At 40.4% G+C, this 25,727-nt stretch overlaps 2 protein-coding genes across 4 annotated transcripts; both read left to right on the top strand.

The window, feature by feature from the left end:
- The first annotated feature begins 20 nt into the window (after positions 1 to 20).
- Positions 21 to 16,868, top strand: MTERF3 (mitochondrial transcription termination factor 3). 3 transcript variants are annotated; one of them, XM_054191112.1, is made up of 8 exons: positions 21 to 161; positions 1,181 to 1,532; positions 3,680 to 3,832; positions 4,878 to 5,067; positions 9,889 to 10,036; positions 11,304 to 11,375; positions 14,213 to 14,374; positions 16,611 to 16,868. In XM_054191112.1, exons 2-8 carry the CDS (start codon positions 1,202 to 1,204, stop codon positions 16,803 to 16,805), a joined length of 1,251 nt encoding a protein of 416 aa, XP_054047087.1. In that variant the 5' UTR covers positions 21 to 161; positions 1,181 to 1,201; the 3' UTR covers positions 16,806 to 16,868. The 3 variants fall into 3 exon arrangements, with proteins under 3 accessions (XP_054047087.1, XP_054047086.1, XP_054047085.1); XM_054191111.1 differs by having other exon boundaries at positions 123 to 380; positions 1,178 to 1,532; XM_054191110.1 differs by having other exon boundaries at positions 126 to 380.
- Positions 16,869 to 19,930: 3,062 nt separating this feature from the next.
- Positions 19,931 to 25,099, top strand: LOC128905945 (cytochrome b-c1 complex subunit 7). The gene is made up of 4 exons (XM_054192633.1): positions 19,931 to 20,051; positions 21,348 to 21,419; positions 23,147 to 23,313; positions 24,858 to 25,099. Exons 1-4 carry the CDS (start codon positions 20,033 to 20,035, stop codon positions 24,933 to 24,935), a joined length of 336 nt encoding a protein of 111 aa, XP_054048608.1. The 5' UTR covers positions 19,931 to 20,032; the 3' UTR covers positions 24,936 to 25,099.
- The last annotated feature ends 628 nt before the right edge of the window (positions 25,100 to 25,727 follow it).

A 25,727-nucleotide genomic window follows, 5' to 3' on the forward strand; every position in this document is an offset into this window, starting at 1 on the left:
GGGGAGGCGGAGCCGCACCGCCCACCTTCAAATGAACGGTGGGAAGGACCCTTTTCTGCCTGCCCCCCCCCTCCCTGCTACAGAATGGTCTCGCCTGGGGGGGGGTGGGGAGGAGGCACGCACGTGGGCTGGGCCGAGCGTGAGAGCGGCGTGAGGGGAAGGTGAGGCTTCGGTGGGTCTCAGTGGCCGCCGGGGCGGCGCGGCGGCCGCCGCCGGCGCCGTCGCCGTCGTCGTTCCTCCGCCTCGGCTTCCCGCGGGCCGGGCTCGCTGGGTGTGGAGCGGCCTGTCCTCCCGCAGGCTGTGCGCAGAGGCTGCCAGCCTAGGGAGGCCTGCAAGGGGCGGCGAGCGCGGCGCGATCCGGCATCCTCTGCGTCTGTGAGGTGAGGGCTCTGGGCGGAGGGCCCCGTCGCTTGTGGAGTGTTTAAGCCCCGGCTGGACTTTTCCCTGGCTCCCATGGCAATGGCTGTCGTACAGCATTCAGAGCCGGCTCCTCTCCTCAGTTCAGCCTCCATTTGTCACGCATTTACAGCCTCAAAGCAGCTACTCGGTGCTTTGCAGCAAGTAATTTTTGCTGCAATGCTCAGGGGCACTGGTGAGGCCCTACCTCGAGTACTGTGTCCAGTTTTGTGCCCCTCACCACAAGAAAGACATTGAGGTGCTGAAGTGTGTCCAGAGAAGGGCAACGGAGCTGGTGAGGGGTCTGGAGCACAAGTCTTCTGAGGAGCGGCTGAGGGAGCTGGGGTTGTTCAGCCTGGAGAAAAGGAGGCTGAGGGGAGACCTTATCGCTCTCTATAGATTGTAGCGAGGTGGGGGTCAGTCTCCTCTCACGAGTAACAGGCGATAGGACAAGAGGAAACGGCCTCAAGTTGCACCAAGGAAGTTTTAGATTGGATATTAGGAAAACTTTTAAACTGAAAGGGTTATTAAGCGTTGGAACGGGCTGCCCGGGGAAGTGGTTGAGTCATCATCCCTGAAGGCATTTGAAAGATGGGTAGTCATAGTGCTTGGAGCTATAGCTTAGTGATGGTTTTTGTCAGTGTTAGGTTGATGGTTGGACTAGATGATCTGAAAGGTCCTTTCCAATCTAAGAGATTCTATGATTCAGTGAATTAATGGTCCTGGCTCTGTGGCCAGGGTGAAGTGTGCCTGTGTTGTTCTTCAACCCTTTTTCTCCCAGCAGGATGCTGTGCTGAGGTGGAAGATGGCTCTGTGGGCTCGGCAGGCCTCCCGCTGGTGTCACCTGCTGAAAGCCGCCTGTGCTGCTGAATTTCCTGGGAGGCTGAGGGGCTGCAGCAGCACCGCACAGGCATGTCACGGGTTTGCCCCTCAGGCTCTGCTGTCCTCTCCAAATGACGTTCTTCTGTGGAGATTGCAGGCATACAGGCATGTATCTGTAGGAAGCTATTCTCCACCTGACAGTGCCAAGGATGGATCCTTTTCTTCTCCCAAAAGTAACTTGCCTTTACCAGTAAAACAGGAACAAGCAAAACCAGAAACATTACCTGATCTGAATGAAAAAACACTGTATGAAGGTAAGAGGCCTTAGGGATACCATTTCTCCCAAATCTCCAGATCATGCTTTCAGGATTTTTTTGGCCTGTTTGTGTAGAATACTTATCTGAAGTTCCTGACTTTCACTTGGTTTTAGCCCCATAGTTAATGCATAATTCCTGTGGTCACTCTAGCATATACAGAATACTTTTAAGGCAAGATAAAGGTACAATGATTTGGGTAGAAACGTCGGTCTGAAGCTGCTGTTTGAAGAGCTTTTCTTTTCGCAACTCTACCTGCAGCAGCTGAGCTGCCTTTCTGTCATAGTTCTGCTGGTACAAAATAAACGGTTTTGTTTGTTGATTTTGGGTTTAGGGGTTTTTTTTTGAGCAAGGGTGGGGGAGGCCACCCCTGAAGCAGTTCACACAACACAGCCTTTTGAATGATCAGGGATGAACAACAGGAGGCAGCAGAGTGCGAAGCCTGCTTAAGCACTGCCCTGATGAGAAATGCTAGTCAAACTTTCTCCTGAGGAAAGGAGATAGATATAAGGTCACCTTGGTGTTGTTACCCGAATAAATTGCCTCATTTTTCTCTACTTTTGTATCTAAGTGTGGATAAAAAAAATACCACTCTCTGAAAATAATTCTAGTATACTGAGGAAACTTGCTCTGGATTACTAAGCAGTCTTGTATGTTCAGATTCAGCTTTGAGCCCAGCCAACTTGGATCCTACAGAGCTTATTTTTGGGGTGGCTCAGAGCTGCAACTGAGATCTGTGTGTTTTTGCAGCTGGTTCTGGAAACAGTGCTGCACCAGAACTGGCAGGTCAGCCAGCTCGTATGTGTCTGCACCTGCGGTGCAGTTTATCTACATGCCAGATTTTTATCTGCCAGCAGACTTACTGTTGCGTGTATGGAGCATTTTGCCCATTTGGCAGTGCATATAATGGAATAAATGTAATTGCTAACTTTTTTTTTTTAATGGTAGCTTGAGGTGTATTAAATCCTCCTGATTGGAGGTTTAAAGAACTTAGAGTGGCAAAAGGAGGTCATCTATGCTTCCGGAATGGACCTTGGTGTGTATTGGTTTGGTCCTCAACAAGTTGAAAGGAAATACTTGATACCCACGTAGATTCCTAGCGAGGTCTTATTACTGCTTTATGGTGCTTTTATTTTCTGAGGCTTTGAAAAAAAGAAGTGGCAAGACATTCAACAACTATTGAGCTAGTCTATGCAACTTTTCCTGGAACATTACGATCATCCTGCTTATTTTTGAACCTGTCTTGGTAGTTCTGGTGTGGCTTTGTTTTCTTGACATGGAAGAGTGTTACCCCAGTCTCTAGGAAGTCATTGTGTGAAGGTATAGGACACAGAAAATCCCCATCATGAAGAGTTTATAATTAGGGCTGTTGATCAGTAATCAGTTTGATAATTGAGGTGGATGCTAGCAGTCAGCCTGCAAAATAGTAATCTTGATGTAGCTGCTGTGAGCTCCTGTCAGTGGAAAAATAGATCAGTTTAGAGAAATATTTTTTAAAAAGACACTGAGCTCTGTGACTTGGAGCACTTAAGGGGAAACAAGGATAATGGTATTCACTTGGAAACCTTAATGAGCAGGAAATGGAGCTTGATTTCTTTAGTTGTTAGAGGTGGTGGCAGTCAGCAGCCATTCTGTAATGGGTAAGAGGATAGTTTGGTTGAAGTTGGCTGTGAAATACCTTGAAAATTAAAACAACTACAGTTCAGGCATCAGGTTCAAAAGAGGCACCAAGTTGCAAGCTTGTTAGGTTATGAAAAATAATCTCTGTAGTAGCCTTTGATCTGGATGTGATCAGGCAAGAATTCATTTGTGAAGACATGAAAGAAGATTCTTTTTCAAGAAGGTGATGTGATCTGTTGTCTGCAGTGATCAAGGCAGCAGAACAAAGGCAGGCTTGCTGCGTACCATGCTCACATTTGGCCACATGAGCAAGAGTTGATGAGCAGTGCCAAGGAGTTGGAATAGAGACAAAAACTGTGAATAGAGTCTATATTTTCATATGTTTTCAAATAATAATAGATTGTCTGTGTTCATCTCGTGCAGTGTTCTTGCATTTTGAAATGGATTTTAAGAGATCTGTATAGCATTTGGTGGGACCAGCTTTGTCTTTCACAAAACACATTGGGTCTTCCGTATTTGTTTCTTAGATTGGGATGACGTCCCACCTTCGTCTGCTTTGGAGGAGATTTCTGAGGAAGAAGCCGTGCAGATCATTGCAGAACCTCTTCTTCCCCTTCATTCTTCCACGCTCCGAGATTATGTTGACCACTCGGAAACCCTGGCAAAACTTGTCCACCTAGGTATGTGTGATTTTGTTTATGTGGTTTGTCTATATCTGGAGCTTTGGAAAGTCTATAATTTGTGTTTTGATCTTACTGGTTGCCTCGTAAACTCAAAAATAGGAAGGCTAAACCAGTGGCTAAGGGCAGAGTAAATCCAGGGTAAATGGAAAAAGAGAGGGGACTGCATGACTTAGTAGTAGTGCTGTATGAGTTGAAGACAAGGCTGGCTAGCTTAGTCCCTTAGTGCTGTGGATGCTAGAAGGAGGCATCTTACACAGCTTCTGGAGGTGAGGAGTACTTTGTGTAACTTGATCGGTCTCTCTTCTTTTGGGATGGTTAAGGATAGTTTAATTTGCTGTGAAAGAAACTGCAACTCTCCGTCCTTGGAAGGAAGGAAGGAGAGTGGTTGCTGTGCGGAACCTTAAAAGTGGGGCACAGTAAACTGGAGAGGGAAGGAGGAAGGGATGGAAGAGAACCTTAGTTCTTATCAAAAAGCACTTGACAGTGCAAGGATAGCTGAGTTCAAGGTTGCTGGCTGCCTCCTTGGTTCCCAAAAGTGCAAGGAACACCAGAAGGAGATTGGAGAAATAAATATTTGAGGGGAGAAGATCTGGCCCTGTGCAGTAATAAATTGCTATGCGTAAGCCAGTATCCAGACACTTCATTGCAAAATTGTCTCCCTCCCTTGTATAATGGAGTTGAGAATTCCTTGCACACTTACTGCTGTGCCACAAGAGTAGGTGTCTGCATGTGGCGTGTGCTAGTGTACTTGATTCTTCACATGCAGGATTTGCTGCAAATGGTCTTCCTTCAAAAAATAAACTTAGCAAAGGCGTCTAAAATGACTGCTTATTTTATCTGGAATCCTTCCACAATATACAAGGTGTTGTGACCTTGCTGTCTTGAGCAATTGAAGTATGCTAAATCAGTGCAAAAAAGGAGGAGTTATAAATTTTAACATGCCTTTCTGAAACATTTATAGGAAGTAGGGTCTGTGTTTAATTAATACAGTTAAAACAATATCTAATTAAATTAAAACAATATCTATTTTTGTTTGTTGTAGGAGTTGACTTATCCCAAGTGGAGAAACGTCAAAAGGCAGGTCAACTGTTACTGACCTTGGACTTTGAAAAAGATATAAGAAAAATACTTCTGTTTCTTAAGGATGTGGGTGTAGAGGACAATCAGTTGGGACCATTCCTGACCAAAAATCCATACATCCTTGGTGAAGACCTGGAAGCTTTGGAAACCAGGTGAGCCTTTCAAATAGCAGCAGGGTGTTAAGCGCCTTGGCTTGAACATCTCATTTCCCAATTGGCTTAGCCGTGCCTGAACCTGTGTTGTTGCTGCTTCCTTTCTCACTCGATCCCTGGCTCCATGTTCCTGTGCCTTCCCATCAGTAAGCGTTAACATGTGGTGGTGGTGTCGTAAGTGGATCAGGGTGTCAACTCGACTTGAAAACTTACAGTTAACAAATTTTACTGCTCATCCCTGTTTCTGCCACAGAGAAAGGAGCTTGCCCTTCTAGGCCACTTGCTTTACTTATGTCAGCTTAGATTACAAAATGTTGGTCCCTGAGGCTTTACCTAAATTTGTAGAACAATATTAACCTCTTCAGTCATGCTTTGAAACATGCTTCTAGAGGGATGTCTAGCCATACCTTGTAAATTCTGCAGTAAAAAAAGCAGACGATATCTCTTCGCTGTTTACTTCTAATAGCAGCAGAAGGTTTTGGTGACCTTTTTTTTTTTTTTTTTTCCTGTTGTCCAGCTCAAACTGAGCACAAGACTACAATGAACTAATTTTTGTTTGTGTTCACACTTGTATGGCTCTAGACCGTTGCCTCAGTGTCACTCAGCTTGTCTGTGCATAAGGGTACATACCAGTCTCTGTAGAAGACTTCATATCTTGGGCCAAAGCTGATTTTGTTAGCTGCTTTGTGGAGTGGGGTTTTTTTAAGCTTATTTGTGTATGCCAAAAACACCAAAGGCAGAATTTTTTTTATTATTTTTTTAGAAAAGCCATTGTGTTTATCGGCCTTCCTTCTGTGACTGTAGGGGGAAACAAGCTGTTTTCTCCATTCACTGTCAAACTTTTGTTCTCTGTATCACCCTCTCCTACTCCTCTCTGCGCTCTCTAATGTCCTAAATGTAGATGCTGTGTACTGCGAACTGTACTTCATGGGGTCTAGCTTATTAGAGAACGCTAACTTTGGAAAATGCTGCGTTCTGAATATAAGGGCTACTTTAATTCAAGTAAGCACCGAAGAAACGACATAACTATATACACATACTCCTTTTTCTCCAGCAGCATGAATTGGAAAGTGATGGGATTTTGTCAGAAGCTGACTGAAGTCTGCTGTTTTCAGTAATTTCAGTGTTTTTCAAATCAAACTGTGTAACTATATCTCTTATTCTCTGCCAATAGTGGGACTTCCTCTTTAATGGCAGTTGTTATTTCATTAACAAATCTTTGGTCAGCTTTAGAGCCTTAATGTGATAATACTGGAATTTAAAGTAGTTTTAAAAACCTGTAGCTGAGTTAAAGAGATAAGGGTGGTCAAAACAGGAATATTGAGGAGCTGCGGCAGATCTACCCAACATGGTATAAGATCTGACAGCTGCTGTTCACTCTCCCTGTGTTGGAAATCAATCATCATTGTGCTGTTTTGTCACATGTGTGTTCATCTTGGCCACATGAGTGCAGATTTCAACTCTTCCTTCAGTGGGCTTAAGCTAGGATGCTGGACTTCATCCTGCCATAACAGGTATTTGCGCTGATGCTAGTCGAGCTTAGGTCTTATGGTTGTAACTGTTAATATCTACTCACAGAAGCCTGTCCTTAGTGTTTTAGCACTGTTAACTTTGGAGAACTAGTTCTAGAGCTTTAAAGGTGAGGTTTGTATTTGTGGCAGAAAGCCCTTCACTTCTAAAGAAAAATCTTCCTAAAGTTAAATAACTGTAATTAAAATATTCAAGATCTTTGAAATAATGTATTGTAGTAATATAAATAATCTATTTTTTAAAAAAGAAGTTATTCTTAATTCATCATTTACCTGAAATAACTGAATATTGGGTTTAAGCCCATATTTTCATGAATCCACAGCCACTTTTTGCAAAGGTGCTTTGCCCTAGGGATGGTGTGGTGGCTTGTAACTGCATTCCATTCTTCCTCCTTTTTGGTTTATGGATACAAACAGCTTGTCTATATTCCTTTGCTTTAGTACTTTCTTCCAGATTTTTGCAGGTGGGATCCCATTAAGATATGAGAGACTTGAGAGACTTAAGGTACCAGCACCAGACTAAGGGGTTATACTTCCCCTCCCTCCCCAACCCCCCCCACCCCTTAAGGCAACTTACCTGTGTCTTACAGTCATAAAGATCCTAGCTATCTTTACTCAGCTGTATTTGTTTGGTGTGTACCTGTAAGAAGTTTTTTTCCTTCAGATTCATCCTTCCATTAAGTGTGTTGATTATAGGAAAAATTCCAGGAAAATGGACTTTTATTCTTAAAATTACTCCAGATGGGCTTGCATTAATTCAATATTTCTTTTACAGAACAACTTCTGTGTGTGTGCATTTTGTAATGAATTTAAAACATCTTGGTCTTTAAAAATTCCGTAAAAGAAAGTCTTTCTGCTTGGCTGTTGCATGTAGTAGCTGTCCAAGACAGAAATCTGAAAATACAGCTTTTTGGAAACAAGCACATTAATAGACTGATGTCGAACATAGACCTGACTTTTCTTCTTTCTCCTCTGTTCTGCCATCCTCCTGTTCAGTAAGCGGCCTTTGAGAAACAATATCCAAGATGAACCTCTGTCATTCTTCAACAGTAGTTTTGAGTCTAGATGTCAGAGTTGCCTATACTCTTCTAAAGGGACTATTTTTTGCTCTGATAATCATTCTAACTCTCCTGTGAAGTCAGATTTGCTTTTCAGTGACTGTCCTGTGGCACTGCTTGGTTACTGAAGTAGGGGCTGAACTGGGCAATCCAATTTCTTCTTCATTTTCTGCAGCTTGATTTTTTTCAGTAAGTCTATCTCTGTTTGGCATTGGTGAATGCTTTCCTGCAAGCTTTAAAGTAATTGTGCCGCAGAGGGTGTATGGCAGGCTGTGAAGTGAATGTGTCTCAGATAGCTGTCTTTTGAAAGCTGAGTATCACCTTTGCATAAACACTTTGGTGCAGATGGACATGGTATTGGTTACATCACTCTGGAATGTTTTATTGCTATGGATTCCATGTTGCCAGGAAACAAAACACAAATTTCAATAGATTTGGCATTTGACTTCAGATAAACACTGTAAAAGTCAAAACATTCCATAATTCATAACAATTCTGACAGTTGCAAATCAGTGTCTGTACTGCAGCTGCACCAGATGCTTTGTTTTATGGTATTGTTAATGATGACTTAAAACTGTTAACATGCTACATAGAACTGCTGACCCCTGTACTACGGGGGCTAAACATGGTGCCAACACTCACAAAGTTATCTCAAACCTTGGTCAGGTTGGAAAATTGTGCTTCTTTAATATACGAGTTTCTAGAGTCAGGTTATTAAAATCTTGCCATCCCTCTTTTAAGCTTTTTGCCTTTCCAGGATGTGAAGAAATGCTTCAGGTGTGAGTCTTAATGACTTTTTAACAGAAAACAAGTGAAGGGGAGTCAGGACAACCAAAAGGTTCTACTTTTAATCTGTTCATTTATCTATGTTTCTAGGATGCTTGGCAGTTATGTCCTTGAAAAAATGAATGGAAGAAGTATAGTGTAGTCAAAATATAATGGGATAATTTTTGAAGGGCCAATTATTTACTGTTGTGTTCTGCATTTCTCCCCTTCCTAACCTCTCCTTGTCTCTGAGGCTCCTGCAGCCAGTTCCATCATTATCTGGAGCCTAGCCTGCTACCTTCTGTATTGGGGTGTCTGCTCAGTTAGGAATTGGTCCTTTAGAGATTGTTCTTAGATCTTCTGTCTAGAGGTTTTTGGCTTGTGATGACTTCGTTTTTGAGGATTTGTGGATAGAGAGAGAGGTTGTAGTGACTGGAAGGTTTTTTTATTTTTTTTTCTCTCTACAATACATGATTTAACACACAGACCATCTTTTGCTCAGTATCTGCTTTCTGCAGAATCTTCTACAGTCTATTTAGTATCTTAATTACTGCCAGATAAAATCAGTTCTTGTATTCTGTAAGCTCATCTGACAGCAAGTACTTCTGTATATGCTCATCTATAACCAAAGGAAACCTTCTTAAATTGTTGTTTAGTTTTTTTGTAAATTGTGGCACGTGGGTTAATCATGTCTCTATTTTGTGTGCTGTATTTCCCTCCACCCCATTACTTTTTCTGGGAGCAAGTAGTACTTGAAATAGGATTTCACTTTCACTGAATTCAAGAAAGTTTGGAAAAAGTTTTGAGTTGGAAAGAAAGCAAGCTCTGTTAAACATAAAACCTTTAGTCAGCTCCTTCTCTTTTCTGACAACCAGATGTCTTGTAACTAAATCCTTGGACCAGTGACTGAAAGCAGGGACCTATTGTAACAAAAGTAACTTCAGCTGATTTAGAAATGTCTTTTTGGACAATGTCTCTACAGATAGCATTGTTGTATGATATTTCTACTCCAGTGCTATTGGCAAAACAGGGATGTATGAGGTATAGTCCTCTGTTCTTTCAGCAGTAGAAATGGAATTCATTAAAATAGCAAAAGGCTGTATATATCTTCTTGTCCATACCCTATGATGATCTATTAATGTGTTTGCAATCTAGGAGACAGGCTGGTAGTTAAGCGTAGGTTAACATAGTTATCTGCTTAAGTACAGCTGGAAGGAATTAAAATCTGTCTTCAGTATTGACATTCTGCTCTGAGGTTTATTTTACTTCTAATTAATTGGAAGGGATGGTATTTTGCTTTTATGATAACTGCAGATTTCCCCCTAATTATTTTTGGCAGGGTTGCATGTTAATGCTAGAACATCTGTCCGTTTATAAGATATCACTGAGGAATTTAAGCAAGTACTGAATAAATGGAGGCAATAAAATTTTCATCACTGGATTTTATTTTGTTTTTGTTCTCTTTCTAGAGTGGCTTACCTAAAATCAAAAAAATTTGGTAAGGCAGAAATTGCTCAGATGGTCTCAAGAGCTCCATATTTGCTGTTGTTTTCAGTGGAAAGACTGGATAACAGACTGGGTTTCTTCAAAAATGAACTTGGTCTCAGTGTAAAAAAGGTAAAGACTATACACTGAAGTATTTAGGCACTTTGTTAGTGACAAGTTTAAGACCTTGGAACATGAATGCTTCAAGTGTTTGAAGGTTATCCACAAACATTAGTGACATTACCAATGGTAACACACAGGATTACAGGAGGATGACATGATTTTAACTGTCTATAGAAGTAATATGGACATCTGACATTCAAAGGTCCTGAAGTACAGTTCTTGAAAATGATCTGCTGCAGCTTATTGTCAAACAAGCATATGCGTGTCCAGTTTTATTTTCTGAGGTGGGTCAGAGAACTGAATCCATTGTTGAAACAGCAAGCAGCTTTTTTAACTGCTAGAAAATTGACTGGCTCTCTTCATCTCTTCGCGATACTGTAACAGACTATTTTTCACTGATGAGTTAATCTGCGAATATGATATCAAACTAAATGCCAAATCATGTTCTCACCTCAACAAGAGTAATGCCTGGGTTCAGTCATAAGCGCTTACCACATTATATGCTTAGCCGTTATTTTGCACCATGCTTTAGGATCTTCAGAAGAGGTAGTAGCTGGACTTCCCTGGAGTAAGTGGGCAGTGTTAGTTGTTTCCTGCAGTAGCTGGAGATTGCAATAAATGTCAATTTCCAAGTGGAGTCTGGTGTTCTTCTATTGGCTTCTATTTGCTGAACAGTCATAGCTGTCACAGTGCGTGTTCCTGGCCTTTCCATGCTTGAGGTAAAATCTCTAGAAAAGGGTTTAGTCACCGCCTTGTACTCAGGGCGGATTACAAGTAATCACATGGCTTAGGGGATGTGGAGTAATTTCTTGTATTCTTATACTACTATGGTCTAACCAGATCCTGAGGTAGACAAATGCCACTGCAGCTGAAAAATCCTTTTATAGCCTCTGTCAGGTAGTGTTTTGGTTACTTTTTTTTTTTTAAAAGGTGGGAAGAAACAACTTGAGCACTGAGGGAGATTGGGCACTTAAGCATGCTTTCTACTTTTGGGATATGCTTTTACTCCCTCTTCCTGTCTGTTTTACAACAGCTATGTTGTGGTTTTGTTTTCTGAACAAACAAATTTGAGTAAGTTGTTGCATCTTAATATACTGCTGCTTCATGCAAACTCATCTTTGGTGAGGAGAGAAAATGAAATGCAAGTGAAAGTGCATCCCTCTTCCAACTGGGGAAAAAAAAAATTGATATAAGATCTCTATCTTTCTTTTATAGAGGGATTCACAAACAAGCTTTCAGTAATAATCTCTCCTTTGTGTGTTTTCCCTAATTGTAGACAAAGGATCTGGTAATTCGTCTTCCAAGGCTACTGACTGGCAAATTAGAGCCTGTAAAAGAAAATCTTCAGGTGAGCTTATTAGTAGTATTAAGTGTGTTGTGTATTTGTCTATCCACATAGTTTATGAGTTGTCAGAAGACAGAATTCCTGGAGGAGAATCCTGCACAGAAAGAATTTAATGAAATATTTTAGTGGAGATATAAAATAACTGAGGATTTTGTTAAACGATTTCTTTTCTTCTATGGCTTGCAAGGTTACAGCGTACGTGGAGCAGTATCCTGTTCTGTCTTCTACTCTGGTGTAGGTTAGAAACTTCATCTGGGTCCCTTTCTGCCAAAAGTTGCAATCTGATGACACAAATTGTTACCCTTTTCTTTACAAGGAGTGAAAAATAGGGCCTGCTCCCTCTCTCCCCCCCACCCCGCCCCTTAATTATTATGTTTTTTTGCTAACTTGGATTGTCCATGAGGATTTAGGAGCAAGAAATGTGCAGTTGATTATTTTCCTCTTGGCAGGTAGCTAGTCTGCCAAAATGTGCATTTGACACCTATTGTCTGATAGCAGATGGTCGTTATTAACAACTGTTGGGTAAATAACTTCAAACCCACAGGGACTCCTTTCCCTTTTGAAAATGTAACTATGTATTGGTTTAATTATTGTGCTGTAAAGCCATCTAGGCCAAACAGCATGATGTAGTGTAATAATTTGAGAAAACCCATTAACCTATAATGCATAACTATGAATTAAAATATATAATTTTCAGACAGACTCACTGCTCTGAAACTATTAAACACTGGGAATCTTGCAATCTGAAATGTGTGTGTGGTAAGGGAGGAGACTGGAAAGTAGCAGACTGTTCCAATTAATAGTGCTTTCTTTTTAATGAACATTGTTTCCACAGGCTAGGGATTCAGTATATTATAATGAATGTGTTTTTAAGATCCTCAGTTCTATGTGACTGTCTTGTCTGTCTACCAAAAAGTGTATAGTGTAGCATCCTTATTTTTAATATGTTCTAGAGAGAGTGAAAGAATTTTTAGGTACTCACTGTTAGAATCTACTGATACTTAGAAGCTCTAGCCTTTCAGGAGGTTGGATGTCCCATATTCAGAATGTGGGTTCAGGCCTGCATGACCTAAACTGGTGACGGGCAGGCAGTACTTGGAAAGCGAAACCATATACCAGCAGTTCAGAAGTGATCTGATGGTATCCCTCATTCTGAGCGGGCCGTTATTTAGAAACAACTGCTGCAGCTGATACTGGTTGTCAAAAGTGTGCAAAAAGATACCAGTCATGGACTAAATGAGCTGAAGGATGGCTTATTCCATCCTCTGAAGGTTTCATCAAGCACAATTAGAGATTCACTGGTAGGGTAGAACTGGACAGCTTGCATTACCACTGCCTGTTGTGGGAATCATACAGAGTACATTGAATATTGCTGGGCCTTACACAGTAAGGATATTGGCATATGTGGTCTAGAGATTTACTGAATATTAAGTATATGTGCTGTCAAACTGAGTACAGTTAAAGCGACTTACACTTGAGCTCACTGTTCATGTCAAGAGAAAGCCATTCCATTTCACAGAGTACAAAAGCAAAGCTCCAAGATTCTTGACAGTTACCTCTACAGTGGGGACAGCTATACATCTCCACTTTTTAATATCAGGTGTTATTTTTGGTTGTGTATCTTAATTCAGTAAGTTACCCCTGCCAACTCAGATCCGTGGAAGATGTCACTAAAGTGCAAATACATCTCTTCATATGTGAATGCTCTCTTAGTTGATTAGTATTCCTTGTGATCTGCAAATATATACATAAAGCAGATAAGGAAGAACCAGGAGCTGAAAGACCGGATTATAGTCACCTCTAGAAACAATTCCCTGTAAAGATCTGGAAGTCCTAAGGTAACTTCAAAACCCAGAGTCTAAGCCCTTCCCTTTGTATTTGCCAGGCAGTTTTGGCAAAGAGCTGCAGTCTTGGCACATCAAACTGGAAAAACAAAAAGCACCACCTTTTTGCCAACTGAAGAAGTACCTGAGTTGGATCTGAAAGTCTGCTTATGTAGACTGGCAAGCATACCCACTTCATGACTGAAAACAAGCTGCTTGTAAATGTCACTGGAGGACAGAAGAAATGGCTGAGTTACCAGACACTCTTGTATGCTGAATTCCTTTCTCAACAACTCAATGAACTGCTTGCCATTCTGCACTTCGGGAGGAGTGCTCATGATTTTATTGAAAAAATGTGTTTTGTTTTCCTTTTGGGAAACCATAATTGAAGTCAAGGCAGTCTCTGAAAAAGATATATTACTTTAGACATTAACTAACTGTAAAATAAATTGAATGCACTGCATACTCTACACATCTCTTTCGAGTTCAACAGACTTCATTGAAGGCTACAGGACTGAAATTATACTCCCTAATATAAAAATATAACTTGGATACATTAGCAAAAGAAAATACTACGTTAACAAAAGTAGTCACTAGCCATTTGATTGCTGTATTTTACAGAGCTACACAACTAGAAAGTCAGTTTCTTTTGACAGCTTGGTATTGAAACTGATAACTCTTATGGGAGAACTTCTATGCTCATAACTGCCATGCATACTGAGACACAGCTTTTTTTATTCATATCTCAGACAAGCTGAAAAATACATAGCATTCACAGAAGTTACCTTTACTTCAGGGATACTCTATAACCAAATTTCACTTTAATCCAGAATGATAAATAATTTGCACTGCCTGTTTTGAGAAGAACTGGAGTGGCAGATATTATTGTGGGTTGCATTCTTGTTGCTGTGTGACAAAGGGTGGAAGAATTTCACATTAGTTTATTTCAGTGGCACATTAAAATAAGTTAAGTTTGCTGTAGCTGACTTTTGAAGATAAAATTGTGCTCTTTTTCAGGTTTGTCAGATTGAACTTGGTTTTCAACGTAATGAAATTCAACAGATTGTGTTTAAAACCCCCAAGATTTTAACTGCAAGTAAAAAGAGACTCAGGCAGACATTTGACTACTTACACAACATAATGGGCATTCCCCACCACATGCTTACTCGCTTTCCTCAGGTGAGCTGTTAATCTGGGAGTAAACTGTAGGTGCTTTGCACAGAGGCTTCACTAATTTGGTGCTCAAGGTGGAGCCTCATTGTACGCAGGACACGTGAATTCTTCAACTTGTCTGCAGCTTTTACTCTAATTGGGATAACTTTTATTAGCAATTCAGTAACCATTGAGGATTCCAGTGTGGAAGTGCCCTTCTCCTCCTGGCACATGTGATACCATCACCACCACCCCCCTCAGTCTTGTCAGTTTTTAAGTTTTCAACAGAAGTAATCATGCTCATCTCTTCTGGATTAATGCAAGAGAGATTACTGCCTGGTTAGGGATTCCTTGTCCTGAAATCTTATCTAGCTAAGAGACACAAGGGAAGACAAATCATGCAGAAGATCTGTTCATTAGATAACTTATCTATAAAAGCATTTATTTTGGATTTGTCTAGTTAAAAAATAAATTTTATAGATTCTATGATCTGAAAATATAGTCTAAAGCTAAGAGAAGTACTGTCCGTTAGGCAATCAGATTCTCATTGATCTTCCTATTGCTGTGGCAATAGCTAAAAAATCACAGGAGTGAAAATAGATTAATTTCTTGAAAGAAGTTGAAAGCATTAGTCACTTCATCCAATGCTGACATGCAGTCACACTAGCTTCTTACAAAGAAAATAAGAAAGCACAAATTACAACTTCTGAACCGCAATAATTTTCTTCCTAAAGCAAGTCTAGAAAGGAATCTGTCCAGTCTAACTGGATAAAAAGCCAAAATTATATGGAGAAATAAAACTACTCCCCAGGATTTTGATTATTTAACTTGCTACTTAATATATCTTTACTTAACAAGGAGGCTTGCCATAACTGCAGTCTGTGTGTCACTGTTGCCCTCCTTGACCACAAGTCTTGCTCACTTCTCAATTGTCTTACTGTTAGCTTTGTGGTGGTTCACCTCGTTATTTCTCTTCCCTTTGTTTGGAAGGATAAGTGGAGTTTCCTCTGTTCCTTGTCCTTGGCGCAGTCAACTTCTCTCTTCCCTGTTCTTCCTTTCCATCCTCAAAAACTGTGAGTTACAGGATATGGCTAGTGCAGCTCAGTCTGTATGCGGTCTGGCCATTAACTTGTGCATTCACAAATGCATACTTGTTTCCATCTGTTCTTGCTTCTATCCTGAATGACGGTAATGCTGAAAATAAGAGGTATACAGGTGTTTTGTTTTGTTTTTTTTTGTCAAAGCCTCTGATGTTACAGCTGCTGTTCTGACCATCCTTCCTGTCAGCTAGCCCCATCAACAGTGGTTAAGGTGTTTTTCCCCTGTCTTCTGACTTCCCCTTAAAATTCAAGGAAGGCACAGAAGGAACAGTAGTTTTGCTTTCTGTCCTAGTTCAAATTAGTTTGCATCCTCATGAAATCCTTCAGTAGCGTAGTCTTTCCTTTTTAGTAAAAACTCTGCTTGCTTTCGTTGCTGTAGCATTCATGTTTTCACTGTTTCGTTCTCTAAAGCAGCATCTCTCTCTTCAGTTGTACTGCTCAGAAATGCAGTTAGATCTCTAAGACTTCTTAACTGTCCATCTCTTGTCTTTCCCACTTCTCTCTCTTTTCAGATGTTCCACTTATTCTTTCGTGTTTCTCTTATGATTGTTCTCATCTTTGACTGCCTAGAATTCTTTTTGTGACAAATATCTTCAAAGGCAGGCGTTGCCATGCAGCAGAAGACAAGCAGTTGTTTTGAACCACTGCACTGTGCCTTTTGGCTCTGTTACGACAGGAGGCACAGCCGCTCACCTTGTCCATTGCATAGTGCAATTCACTCATTTGTATTATGCCATGTGGTCACCTCTTCATTTCTTCCTTATAATAAGGCTCATCTGAACCTGGCTCTATAAATATATGCTTCTGATAGTACAGGGAAAATGCTTTAGGTATTCTTGCTCCCTGTTTCTGAATGTCTCCTCTCCACTTTCTTGTCTGTGATTACACAAGTGTAATATAGTTATATATAAACAAAAAACCTAACATGCTCTAGAGTTCTGTCACTCCCTGATTTCCCTTGTGTGTGTACCTCAGCGTATTGTATTGAAGCACGAATTTAGATAATTTATATATAATGTAACCTACCTGGTGTTTGACATAAATGAGAAGACGCAGAGTATTTGTTTTCTTCCTAGATCTTCAGTTTGTCTAAAAAATGCTCTTATTTTAGATTCGTCAGAGTCTGAAATTTAAACAACCTAAAAAATTCTTCTCTTTCTTAGGTTTTCAACTCAAAGCTATTACGAATCAAAGAGAGACATATGTTTCTTACATTCTTGGGAAGAGCCCAGTATGACCCAGCACAACCCAGCTACATCTCTCTGGACCAGCTCGTATCCTTGCCCGATGAGGTGTTTTGTATAGAGATTGCCAAAGCTTCTATACAGGACTTTGAAAAATTCTTAAAAACACTTTAATTAGTAACACATGTAAAAAGGAATAGAATAAAGTTATGAAATAAATATATTTTATAAAACTGCTCCCTTTTATGGTCTCTCAACTTCTTCATTACTGATTTAAGAAGTTTTTGCTTATGAAACCTTTGTAGGATTTAAAGGCTTACAGTGATACTCTTTATGGTGACTTAAAAATATATTTCAGAAGGATTGAGTGAATATATGTTGATTGCTACTGATGCAATCCTTGTAATTAATTGCTAACTTAATTCGGAGTGAATGATGCAGCATACTAACAGAAAAGTAAATTAAAGTGGGTTCTTCTTTTTTTTTTTTTCTTTCAATAATTTCAGAGTTTTAGGAGAGGGAAAAACTGGCTAGTGATTTATTCCCTGTTCTTCTCCCCTTACATTCCCTCCCCAAAAGTTAGAATAACAACTACTGCAGTAGCGAAGAAATGATGTGTTTACCTGCTTTTATCTGAAAAGCTAATAATGTTCTTTTCCTTGCATGGTAGAAAGTAGTACACCATTACACATGTGAAGCCCCTCATGCAAAAAGGCATTTTCTAACATTACAAAGGTGTTTCTTTGTGAAGCTGGCTACTGAAGTTCATATCCTAAAATCTAAGCAGTGAAACTTGGTTTGAAATACCAAAGAAAATCAAAGAAAAAACTGAATCTAGGCAAATTACAGAAAGAAAATAAAACTATATATGTCCCTGAAATCTAGAAGGAGCTTATTTTAAGTCACTTTTCACCTTGTTGATGGGAAAAAGCAGTTCTTCCCTACCCCAATGAGGTTTGTGTGGCTTTAGTATACAAGTAACCATATGAAAAGAGGCTGTAGTATATAATTAGCTGACAGAGTTATCTTGCTCACTTATAACAAGTGAAGTAAATGTCAACATTAGGAATTGTGGGAGTATTAAAAGTACTTAATCTTACAGTAAAAAAAATGTGTTAATATGGAATTATCAAATGCTTCACAGTGTATTTGAGCAAAGTGAAGAAACTGACTGAACCCAAATGCTAGCTGTCTGATAGTTCATTGTTTAGAAGTTTCCATTCTTTCAGTTAGAACAGTTCAGGAAACTGAAATCCAGATGTTTTCATTTGGATTTAAGCTTATTTAATGAAAAATGTTTTAGAAGCTCACTGTTGGAGCTTAAAATACCAATTTGTATGCAGATAGCAGAATAAAATCCAAAAGGTTAAATTCCCCTAATAGGTGGGAAATAAATAGGTTAAAGACACATTTAAAGAATGACAATAGTAGCGATCACTGGATTAGGACTTGGGTCTTTTATCCAAAATAAAAATTTGGAATTTGAATTACAACACCCAAGAAAAGGAGCGTTGTCAGAACAAGCAGGGTGCAAGATGATTTACTGGGGCATCTTCACTTAAAACACAGTAAAAAGCCACATTCATTGTCTGCAATATATATCTGAGATGCTTTCTTTTGTCTTTTGGTCTCTTGTTTCCCACTCCATGGGCATGGGAAGATCACTTGAAATCCTCTATTAAGTAGACAGTTCTTGGTGGAGATGCATAACAAATTTAATCTCAAGTGGTGGCTGAAATGTGATGGCTAAAACTTTCCCCCACTCCCTGCTTTTAAATAAAAATATCTAAGTACAATATACTTACTTAGATTTTGACTATTAAATGCTAATAATAAACTACAGTCTTCAAACAACCTAGTAAAAATTGTTTATAGTAAACATTAATGTTAATATAAAGTATGTGGGTTCATAATGCCAAAGTAGAGTTTGCTTTTGCAGATTTACTCTGCTGTCCTTATCATGATCTGTATTACCATGTGACAAAACATTATAAATTATATTATAGAATGTGTATATTTTGAACGTCTCCAAGTTTGAGCTTTTAATTCATTTAATATTTTTAAATGTAGAAATGATTGCTGCCAGAGTTAAACCAGTTTCTTTGAAATGTTAAATGCATGACCATATGCCAAAATAGCTTCCCAGAAATACCATGAAGAAAGGAAGCAAAAGATTTTATGGGAGTGCTAAAAGGAAAGGGGAGAGAGGATAGAACTTTTTGAGGATTGTGCCAAATACTTTTTGGCTTTAAGATGAAAAAAAAAATCTTTAGAAGAAATGTTTGGCCTAGAATTACCGAACTTATTGTAGTCTGCTGTTCTTGATAAGGACAAGCAGCCTTTGATTGAGCGTGTTGATTAATTGAGGCTTGCTGGGTACAATATGCCAAAGACCCTTTGCGGTCTGCTGACACGCACTCTGAGCTGTGCCGTTTGCCTGCTTACCACATTCAGCCGTGTGCTTTTCTGACTGAAACTGGCTACTGTAGCACTATTTCTAGAATAATTCCAAGTATTTATTTTATTTCTTTAAAAATGCAGTGGTCTTTGAAGGAATTGCTGGGGGGAGGCAGTGACCTGTGCCTCAGAAAACAGAGCCACTCACCTGGCAGCTGCCATACCTGCACAGAGAGAGGTTTCTGCTCCTCTCTATGATGGGCTTCATGCTTTGCCTACTGTGTTTTACAAACATAAACTTTTTTTTAGCTAATATTCACCTTTACCCCTCAGTTCGCAGTTGTCGGTCTACAGAATCTTCACAGGGCCCAGTTACACCAGTTCAGCTGCCTTCACAGGCAGCGGGATAGCCGAACGCGGAAGCCAGCGCTTGTCCACATCAATTCTCCAGGCCCTGAGCTACGGCTGTGGCCGTGCAGATGAAGACGCGGGTGTTGCTAGCAAAGGCTCGGACTACGCTGGCAAAATACTGCGATTTTTGAGTCGCTGCCCGTTTGCAGAGAGGCTGCAGTACACATGCAATGCGAGGGGACCGCGTCGTGTTCCTCCTCCTGAGCAAGCACTGATTAATCTTGGCTTAATTACCGATTCTCCAACACCGTTATTTAAAACCATGGTGGGAGTCACGGCCTTAACGCCTTGGACTCCTGTTGCTCGTTCCACGCCTCAGCGTAGCCGGGCGCCCCGCGGCGCTTACGGCGGGGCTTCCGCGCCCGAAGGCGGCCTAGCGGGAGCCCGATGGACAGTGTCCGTCCTCGGGGGTGTTCGCCACCCGCCCGGGCAGAGCCGCGGACAAGCGTGCCCCGCAGCGGGCCCGGGCCCGGGCCGTGCCCCGGCGCGGCGGGGCGCATGCGCCAGCGCTGAGGCGGCATTGGCGGGCCCGCCCCCGCCCCCTGGGGACGCGGAGGGTTACCCAGAAGGCAGCGCGCCGCGCCGAGGTCAAGATGGCGGCGAGGGCATCAGGTGAGGCGTTGGGCGGCTGGGGGTGGTGGTGTGGGGCTGTACCCTCCCCCCGCTCCGCTGGCTGTTGTGATGCTGTGCTCGCTCCGTGCCGCCCCGGGAGGCGAGGCGGGCCGTGAGGGGGAGATGGGCAGCCGGTGGGCGCCGGCCGCCCTGTGCCCTTGACGGGGGGCAGCGCCCGCAGCGGGTGTACCGCTGGCGCGGCCCTGGCCGGCAGGTCTCCTTCGTCGTCCCCTCGGTTTGGGCTTCAGCGGAGGGAGCCTGGCACCGATACCGAGGTTTTCCAGGAGCGGTGGGGCAGAGGGTGCCCGGGAGCACTGGAGGAGCCCTTGGGCTGCCCCCGAGGGGCCGTGGGGATTGGTGTCCTGCCGGGTTACTGACTCCAGGCTTAGTTGGTCTGGTGTTGTTCCTTCTCAAGGCCTAAAGCGCGAAAGAATAAGGCCTGATGAGGTAGTGTGCCAGTGCTGTACTGGTGTCACACATAGCACTGGTTTTATGGGGTGACTTAATAAGGCAACTGACTTAAAGTCATGAAAGATAGCTTGCCCTGGCAGCATTGGGCTGCATTGCCCATATTGTGCTGTTCCTGGATTTCTGGGCCCCTTGTTGAGTGATTTTAATGGTATGTGGTACTGTATCATACTCTTGATTACATGTAAAAAACACTTTTGCTATCCAAAATCACAGTTAAGGAAAGATGAACATTCTACATGTGGTGTGTTTTATTTTTTCTTTTTCAAGTAAATGGTCTTTTTTTGAGGTTTCAGTGTTGACTTTCCAGTTGACTTTGGCAGCTCTTTGAAAAAGGAGGCTCTGGAATGGTATTTAAGTAACTAAAGGGGAGAGCAGAAAGTTAACAACATAATAGTATGACGTCCTTGAAAGCAAATTAACCCATGATGAGAGCTGGGAAACTTAAAGTATTTGAAAAGCATGAAGCTTTTGCTTTTTGTACAACATTATCTTTTTAGTTTAAGTAAGAGTTATGGAGCCTAAAAGTGTTGGTGCTGTCTTTGACAATGAGCTGTTAGCATTGTTCCAAGTCTTAAAGCAGTCTAATATTCAAATTTAGTGAAACAGGTCAAACTATTGTACGTAAAAGCACTCATTCCATGTAGTCAGTGTCAATTAAGGGATACTAAAAAGCAGAGAGGCCAAGTCATATATGTTCAGATTCAAACCTGATGTAGTGTTGCATTGCTGCATGTGAAAGAGGCCAGCAAATATTTGTGTACTGTCATAGTAGTGTGTAAAAGTTGAATTTTATCTTGCTGTGCAACTGATGATGGTCACATTCAGTTGCAGGAGGTGGTCGCCTGATAGACAGGATTCGCAAGTGGTATTATAATGCAGCTGGATTCAACAAACTCGGTAAGTGTTTCATTGAGTTTTAAAAACTCTGTAAATGTAACAATCCTCAAACTAGTTATTGTATGTACATGCAGTTTGGCATAAGTCTTTTTGATCAAAATTATGTAATACTTCTGTGGGGAAAAAGTTAGCAATAGCTTCAGTCATCATGTTTGTTACCTTGTAATGAATCAGTGACTTCTTTATTGCTATGTTTGCTCTTGTTTTCAGTGACATAACTTGTAACAGCTAAGGTTAAGCTGGAGCACTTGAAAAAAGTTGCACAAAGCAGTCCTGAAAGCTTGATTACTTATTGTTTCCCACCAAGTCACTTTCCCTAGCCAGTATTTTCTAACCTGAAGGCTGCCCTTGAAGCTGGAGAGGTTCCTGCTGGTAGCCGGCAGTTTGTCTGGGATCCTTATGTAAAGTATCCAAAGTGCAAAAAAGGATTTAGTTTGTTCTGCCCTCTGTATCACCATAACTTCACTTAGTGTCTCTCTAGCCTGCACAATGGTGAAGTAGTAAAAATAGCCTATCCTTAAGTAGAGGAGGTTGCCTTGATGGTATTGTCGTCAATTTGTTCAAAGTTGTTCCCAAGTTTGTTTCAACTATTTACATGTCAGAACTGTTCTTGAATGACAAGAGAATCTGAATATTCAGAGGCTGTAATTTACTGCTGACCACAATATGACAAAATAATTTAAAGGAAGTTAACATAACTGCCCTGGGGAAATTAGAAAAAAAAATTGCAGGACAACTGTAGAGGAATAAGCTTAGGTCTTTCCTCCAGAGATGCGGTGCTTAGCCCCTCTTTTTATATCTGTCTGCTGAAATTCTTAAAGGCACTAATCCTTTTTGCCCCTTTTCTGGGAATGTGAATGAAAACTGAGGAGAAACAGCAAATTTAATCTAGTGATTAAACTAGCAGCCATGCTCCCTGTGCCTTTGAAATAAATTACGAAACTATTCAAATATACGTAGCTCAAAAGAAATTTCTGTTTTATCAGGAGTCATGTAAGATCAAAACCTTTAATCACAAGTCAGTAGGTATACTCTTGCAATCTGTATCAATCTTGGAATGTTACAGAAGTAACATTTTGTCCTATGTTGTTAATACTGAAATTTAAAGCAGGGTTGGTTGAATTTCAGGAGTCCTTTGTTCCACAAACAGTGTGAGGGTCCTCTTGGCTTTGAGAAGACTTGGTCCTTCTCCCCAATTTAACTTCTGATTTGGGGTGGGGGACCAACTTGGCCACAAACATAACTTAATATAGTAGATGGAGATCTAGTCAGTATGGACAGTGGAGTTCAGAGAATAATTCTTCAGTACTGAAGTAGTCACATCTGGGGTTGACTGGCTCTAATGGATCCAGAGCTCTTAAACCCTTTACCTAGACAGTCATCTTAAATACAGATAGAAAATCAGGTGAGCATAAGTCCACCTCTCAGATCCAGAATACTTATTGTTCTATGTATATACATACTCTTATGAAACACATTGAATCAAATACCAATTTCCCCCATTTCTTCTTAAGAAAAGGACTAAAAACAAATAGAGTATGTGTAAGCCAGTGTTTAGAGTTTGTTTGCTGTGAGCAATTAGTCGTTCTCTTCTAGACTGGTTTAGTTTTTCTTCATAATTTTACATTGGAAATGTTTTGCCCATGTTATGTAGAAACACCTGTGTCAATCTTAAATCTTACTTAAGATCATTTATTCAGTGATATTGTAAAATCTTTTTGGTACAGGATTAATGCGAGACGATACATTGTATGAAGATGATGATGTAAAAGAAGCACTGAAGAGACTTCCAGAACATCTTTACAATGAAAGAATATTTCGCATAAAGCGAGCACTCGACTTAAGCCTGAAACATCAAATCCTTCCAAAAGACCAGTGGGTGAAGTATGAAGAGGTATGTGTACAGAGTGTTTCCAAGGTGGAGGATTTAAATGGCACTGCTATGAGTGGTCTTTGGGATTTTCAATCTCTAAGACCTACACACTTCCATGTTTTTTATAGTGAGTAAATGAGTGTGTATCTCGTAGGATACCTCTGGAAAACAACACTTTTGATTGCTGTTTAAAAATCTCTTTTTTCCAGTGGAAATTAGGGTTTTTTTCTCAAGAAGACAAAAGCTTAAACTACAACTCAAGCCATAACACGTTGTTTGTATTCAGTCAAAATATTTATTCTAAGCTATCAGATAAAGTAGTACACTGTAACTAGTTTGAAATTCTTATAAAAGGTCTCTTGCTTTTCTGATTAATTTCTTAATTTTATAGAAAATCTCAAGCCAAAGCTTTTATTCATAAAGATGCCAAGGAAGAATAATTTCATAGAATCATAAATGGTTTAGATTTTAAATTCAAGAATGTTGAGTCCAATTGTTAACCTAGCACTGCCAAGTCCATCGCTAAACCATGTCCCTAAGCACCAGATCTGTATGTCTCTGAAATACCTCCAGGGATGGTGACTCAACCACTTCTCTGGGCAGCCTGTTCCAATGCTTGACAACCCTTTTGGTGAAGAATTTTTTCCTAATATCCGGTCTAAACCTCCCCTGGCTCAACTTGAGGCCATTTCCTCTAGTATCGTCTGTTACTTGGGAAAAGAGACCGACCCCCACCTCTCTACAACTGCCTTTCGGGTAGTTGTAGAGAGCAATAAGGTGTCCTCTCAGCCTCCTTTTCTGCAGGCTAAACAACCCCAGTTTAAAAGGAAATCTTGTATTAAATAAGTTGTTGTCTTGTAATTTGATAAACAAACTACATCTTTCTTTTCAGATGTAACTGACTTCCTTTTTGTAGTGGATTGATTCATAGATTTTGCATTACTGTCCATCTCGGCTTTCTCCAAATTACCAGACAGAGAGGAATGTTATCACTAAACTTTTGACTATAGGATGGTACAAGGGTATTACGTTTCTCTATATAAGCAGCGGCTTATTCTTGTGATCTTATTGTTCGTATTTAGGTAACTGCTGCATTGAATAACTGGTTGTGTAGTTCCTTAAGCAGCAGTTTGGTTTCTAAGTGTTAAACACGGTTGAATCCAAGTTTACAGTGCTATTTAGAAGTTAAGCACAAAATGAGTTTCTCCAGAGTATTATAGTTGGACTTTGAACTAATTAAAGTGGATCTTGTACATTTGGGTATCTGCCAAAAGAACATTGTTTCTAAAGGTATAGCTGGAAGTGTGACTTTGCTTGTTAATGTTGGCGAGGCATTAGGAATTAGTGGTTGCTGCAGTGAAGAACTTGTCATTGTGGACTTGGCAGATACGAAGTTTACCTTTTCAGAGTAAGCAATGTTTGATGTCTCTTTTTTTTTTTTTTTTTCTTGTTAGGTTGTGTTTTAGTCAAATTTGAGGAGGAATGAGGGACAAGTAATCTGTAGGAACGGCTTGAGATGTTTCTGGACCTCCCTATAAGCTTAAATATATTCTCTTCTTTTTCAGGATAAGCACTATCTTGAACCATACCTAAAAGAAGTAATCCGTGAAAGACTTGAAAGAGAAGCATGGAACAAGAAATAACTATTGAACTACTTCATGCAAATATCCACATATTTCTGATATTTTTAAACATTTGGTTATAGGAGTCTACAGGGAGGCAAATGTGAGGCTGAGGAATACTGTTTCAGCTTGTTCATTGAATCTGTTCATCCAACTAAAATAAACATGTCAAAGTATAAAATCTACTTGGAGGAGTTCTTTGTAAATGTTAACAAGCTAATGTTCAGATCTTTCCTGTGAGTATATACATTACATATTAACGTGGTGGTATGCAGTCTTCATTCCAGCATTTTGATTCTTACCCTTTTCATAATACAGCTGTTTTCTGCAGTTGTAGGGTTAAGTAAGAAACACACAAGGTTGTTGGTGCTCTTTGCTCTGTTAAATTAAAAAGGCGTTGCTTATTTCCTTCGTCACTTCTCCCCGGAGACAATACTGGACCAGTACTTGATATTACAGTGGCATCATGAGATAGCAGAATGTAATCTGTGCATCTGAGTATATACATATTACAATAATGGAAAATGTAGATGATTTCTTTATCACAAAATCTTGAAACGTTTCACTAGCTTTTTATACCATATACATTGTTAATCCTTAAAAGATATAAACCATTTCACATAAACCGTAATGACTGTCTCACTTGAGCTTCATGAGACCTTTTGTCCTTCTAAAGGGTAAAAGTAGTATGCTGATGTGCTTTCATCAGCATAATTAACTTCCTGTATATTTTTTTCATGGCCTAAAGCATACTGCTGTTCCAGTGATTGGTATGAAGTATTTTAAACTATCAGGCTTAATGATATTAGAGAT

The sequence above is a fragment of the Rissa tridactyla genome, chromosome 2 (assembly GCF_028500815.1).
Source record: "Rissa tridactyla isolate bRisTri1 chromosome 2, bRisTri1.patW.cur.20221130, whole genome shotgun sequence".
Classification (NCBI taxonomy): domain Eukaryota; kingdom Metazoa; phylum Chordata; class Aves; order Charadriiformes; family Laridae; genus Rissa; species Rissa tridactyla.

What these genes read in the sequence shown, in the direction of transcription:
- LOC128905945 (XM_054192633.1), top strand. An exon ending in AGCTGGATTCAACAAACTCG is followed by an intron (nt 21,420 to 23,146) that starts GTAAGTGTTTCA and finishes TTTTTGGTACAG; the next exon opens with GATTAATGCGAGACGATACA. An exon ending in AGTGGGTGAAGTATGAAGAG is followed by an intron (nt 23,314 to 24,857) that starts GTATGTGTACAG and finishes CTTCTTTTTCAG; the next exon opens with GATAAGCACTATCTTGAACC.
- MTERF3 (XM_054191112.1), top strand. Translation starts at nt 1,202, where the DNA reads ATGGCTCTGTGGGCTCGGCAGGCCTCCCGCTGGTGTCACCTGCTGAAA. An exon ending in TGAAAAAACACTGTATGAAG is followed by an intron (nt 1,533 to 3,679) that starts GTAAGAGGCCTT and finishes TTTGTTTCTTAG; the next exon opens with ATTGGGATGACGTCCCACCT. An exon ending in CTGTAAAAGAAAATCTTCAG is followed by an intron (nt 11,376 to 14,212) that starts GTGAGCTTATTA and finishes GCTCTTTTTCAG; the next exon opens with GTTTGTCAGATTGAACTTGG.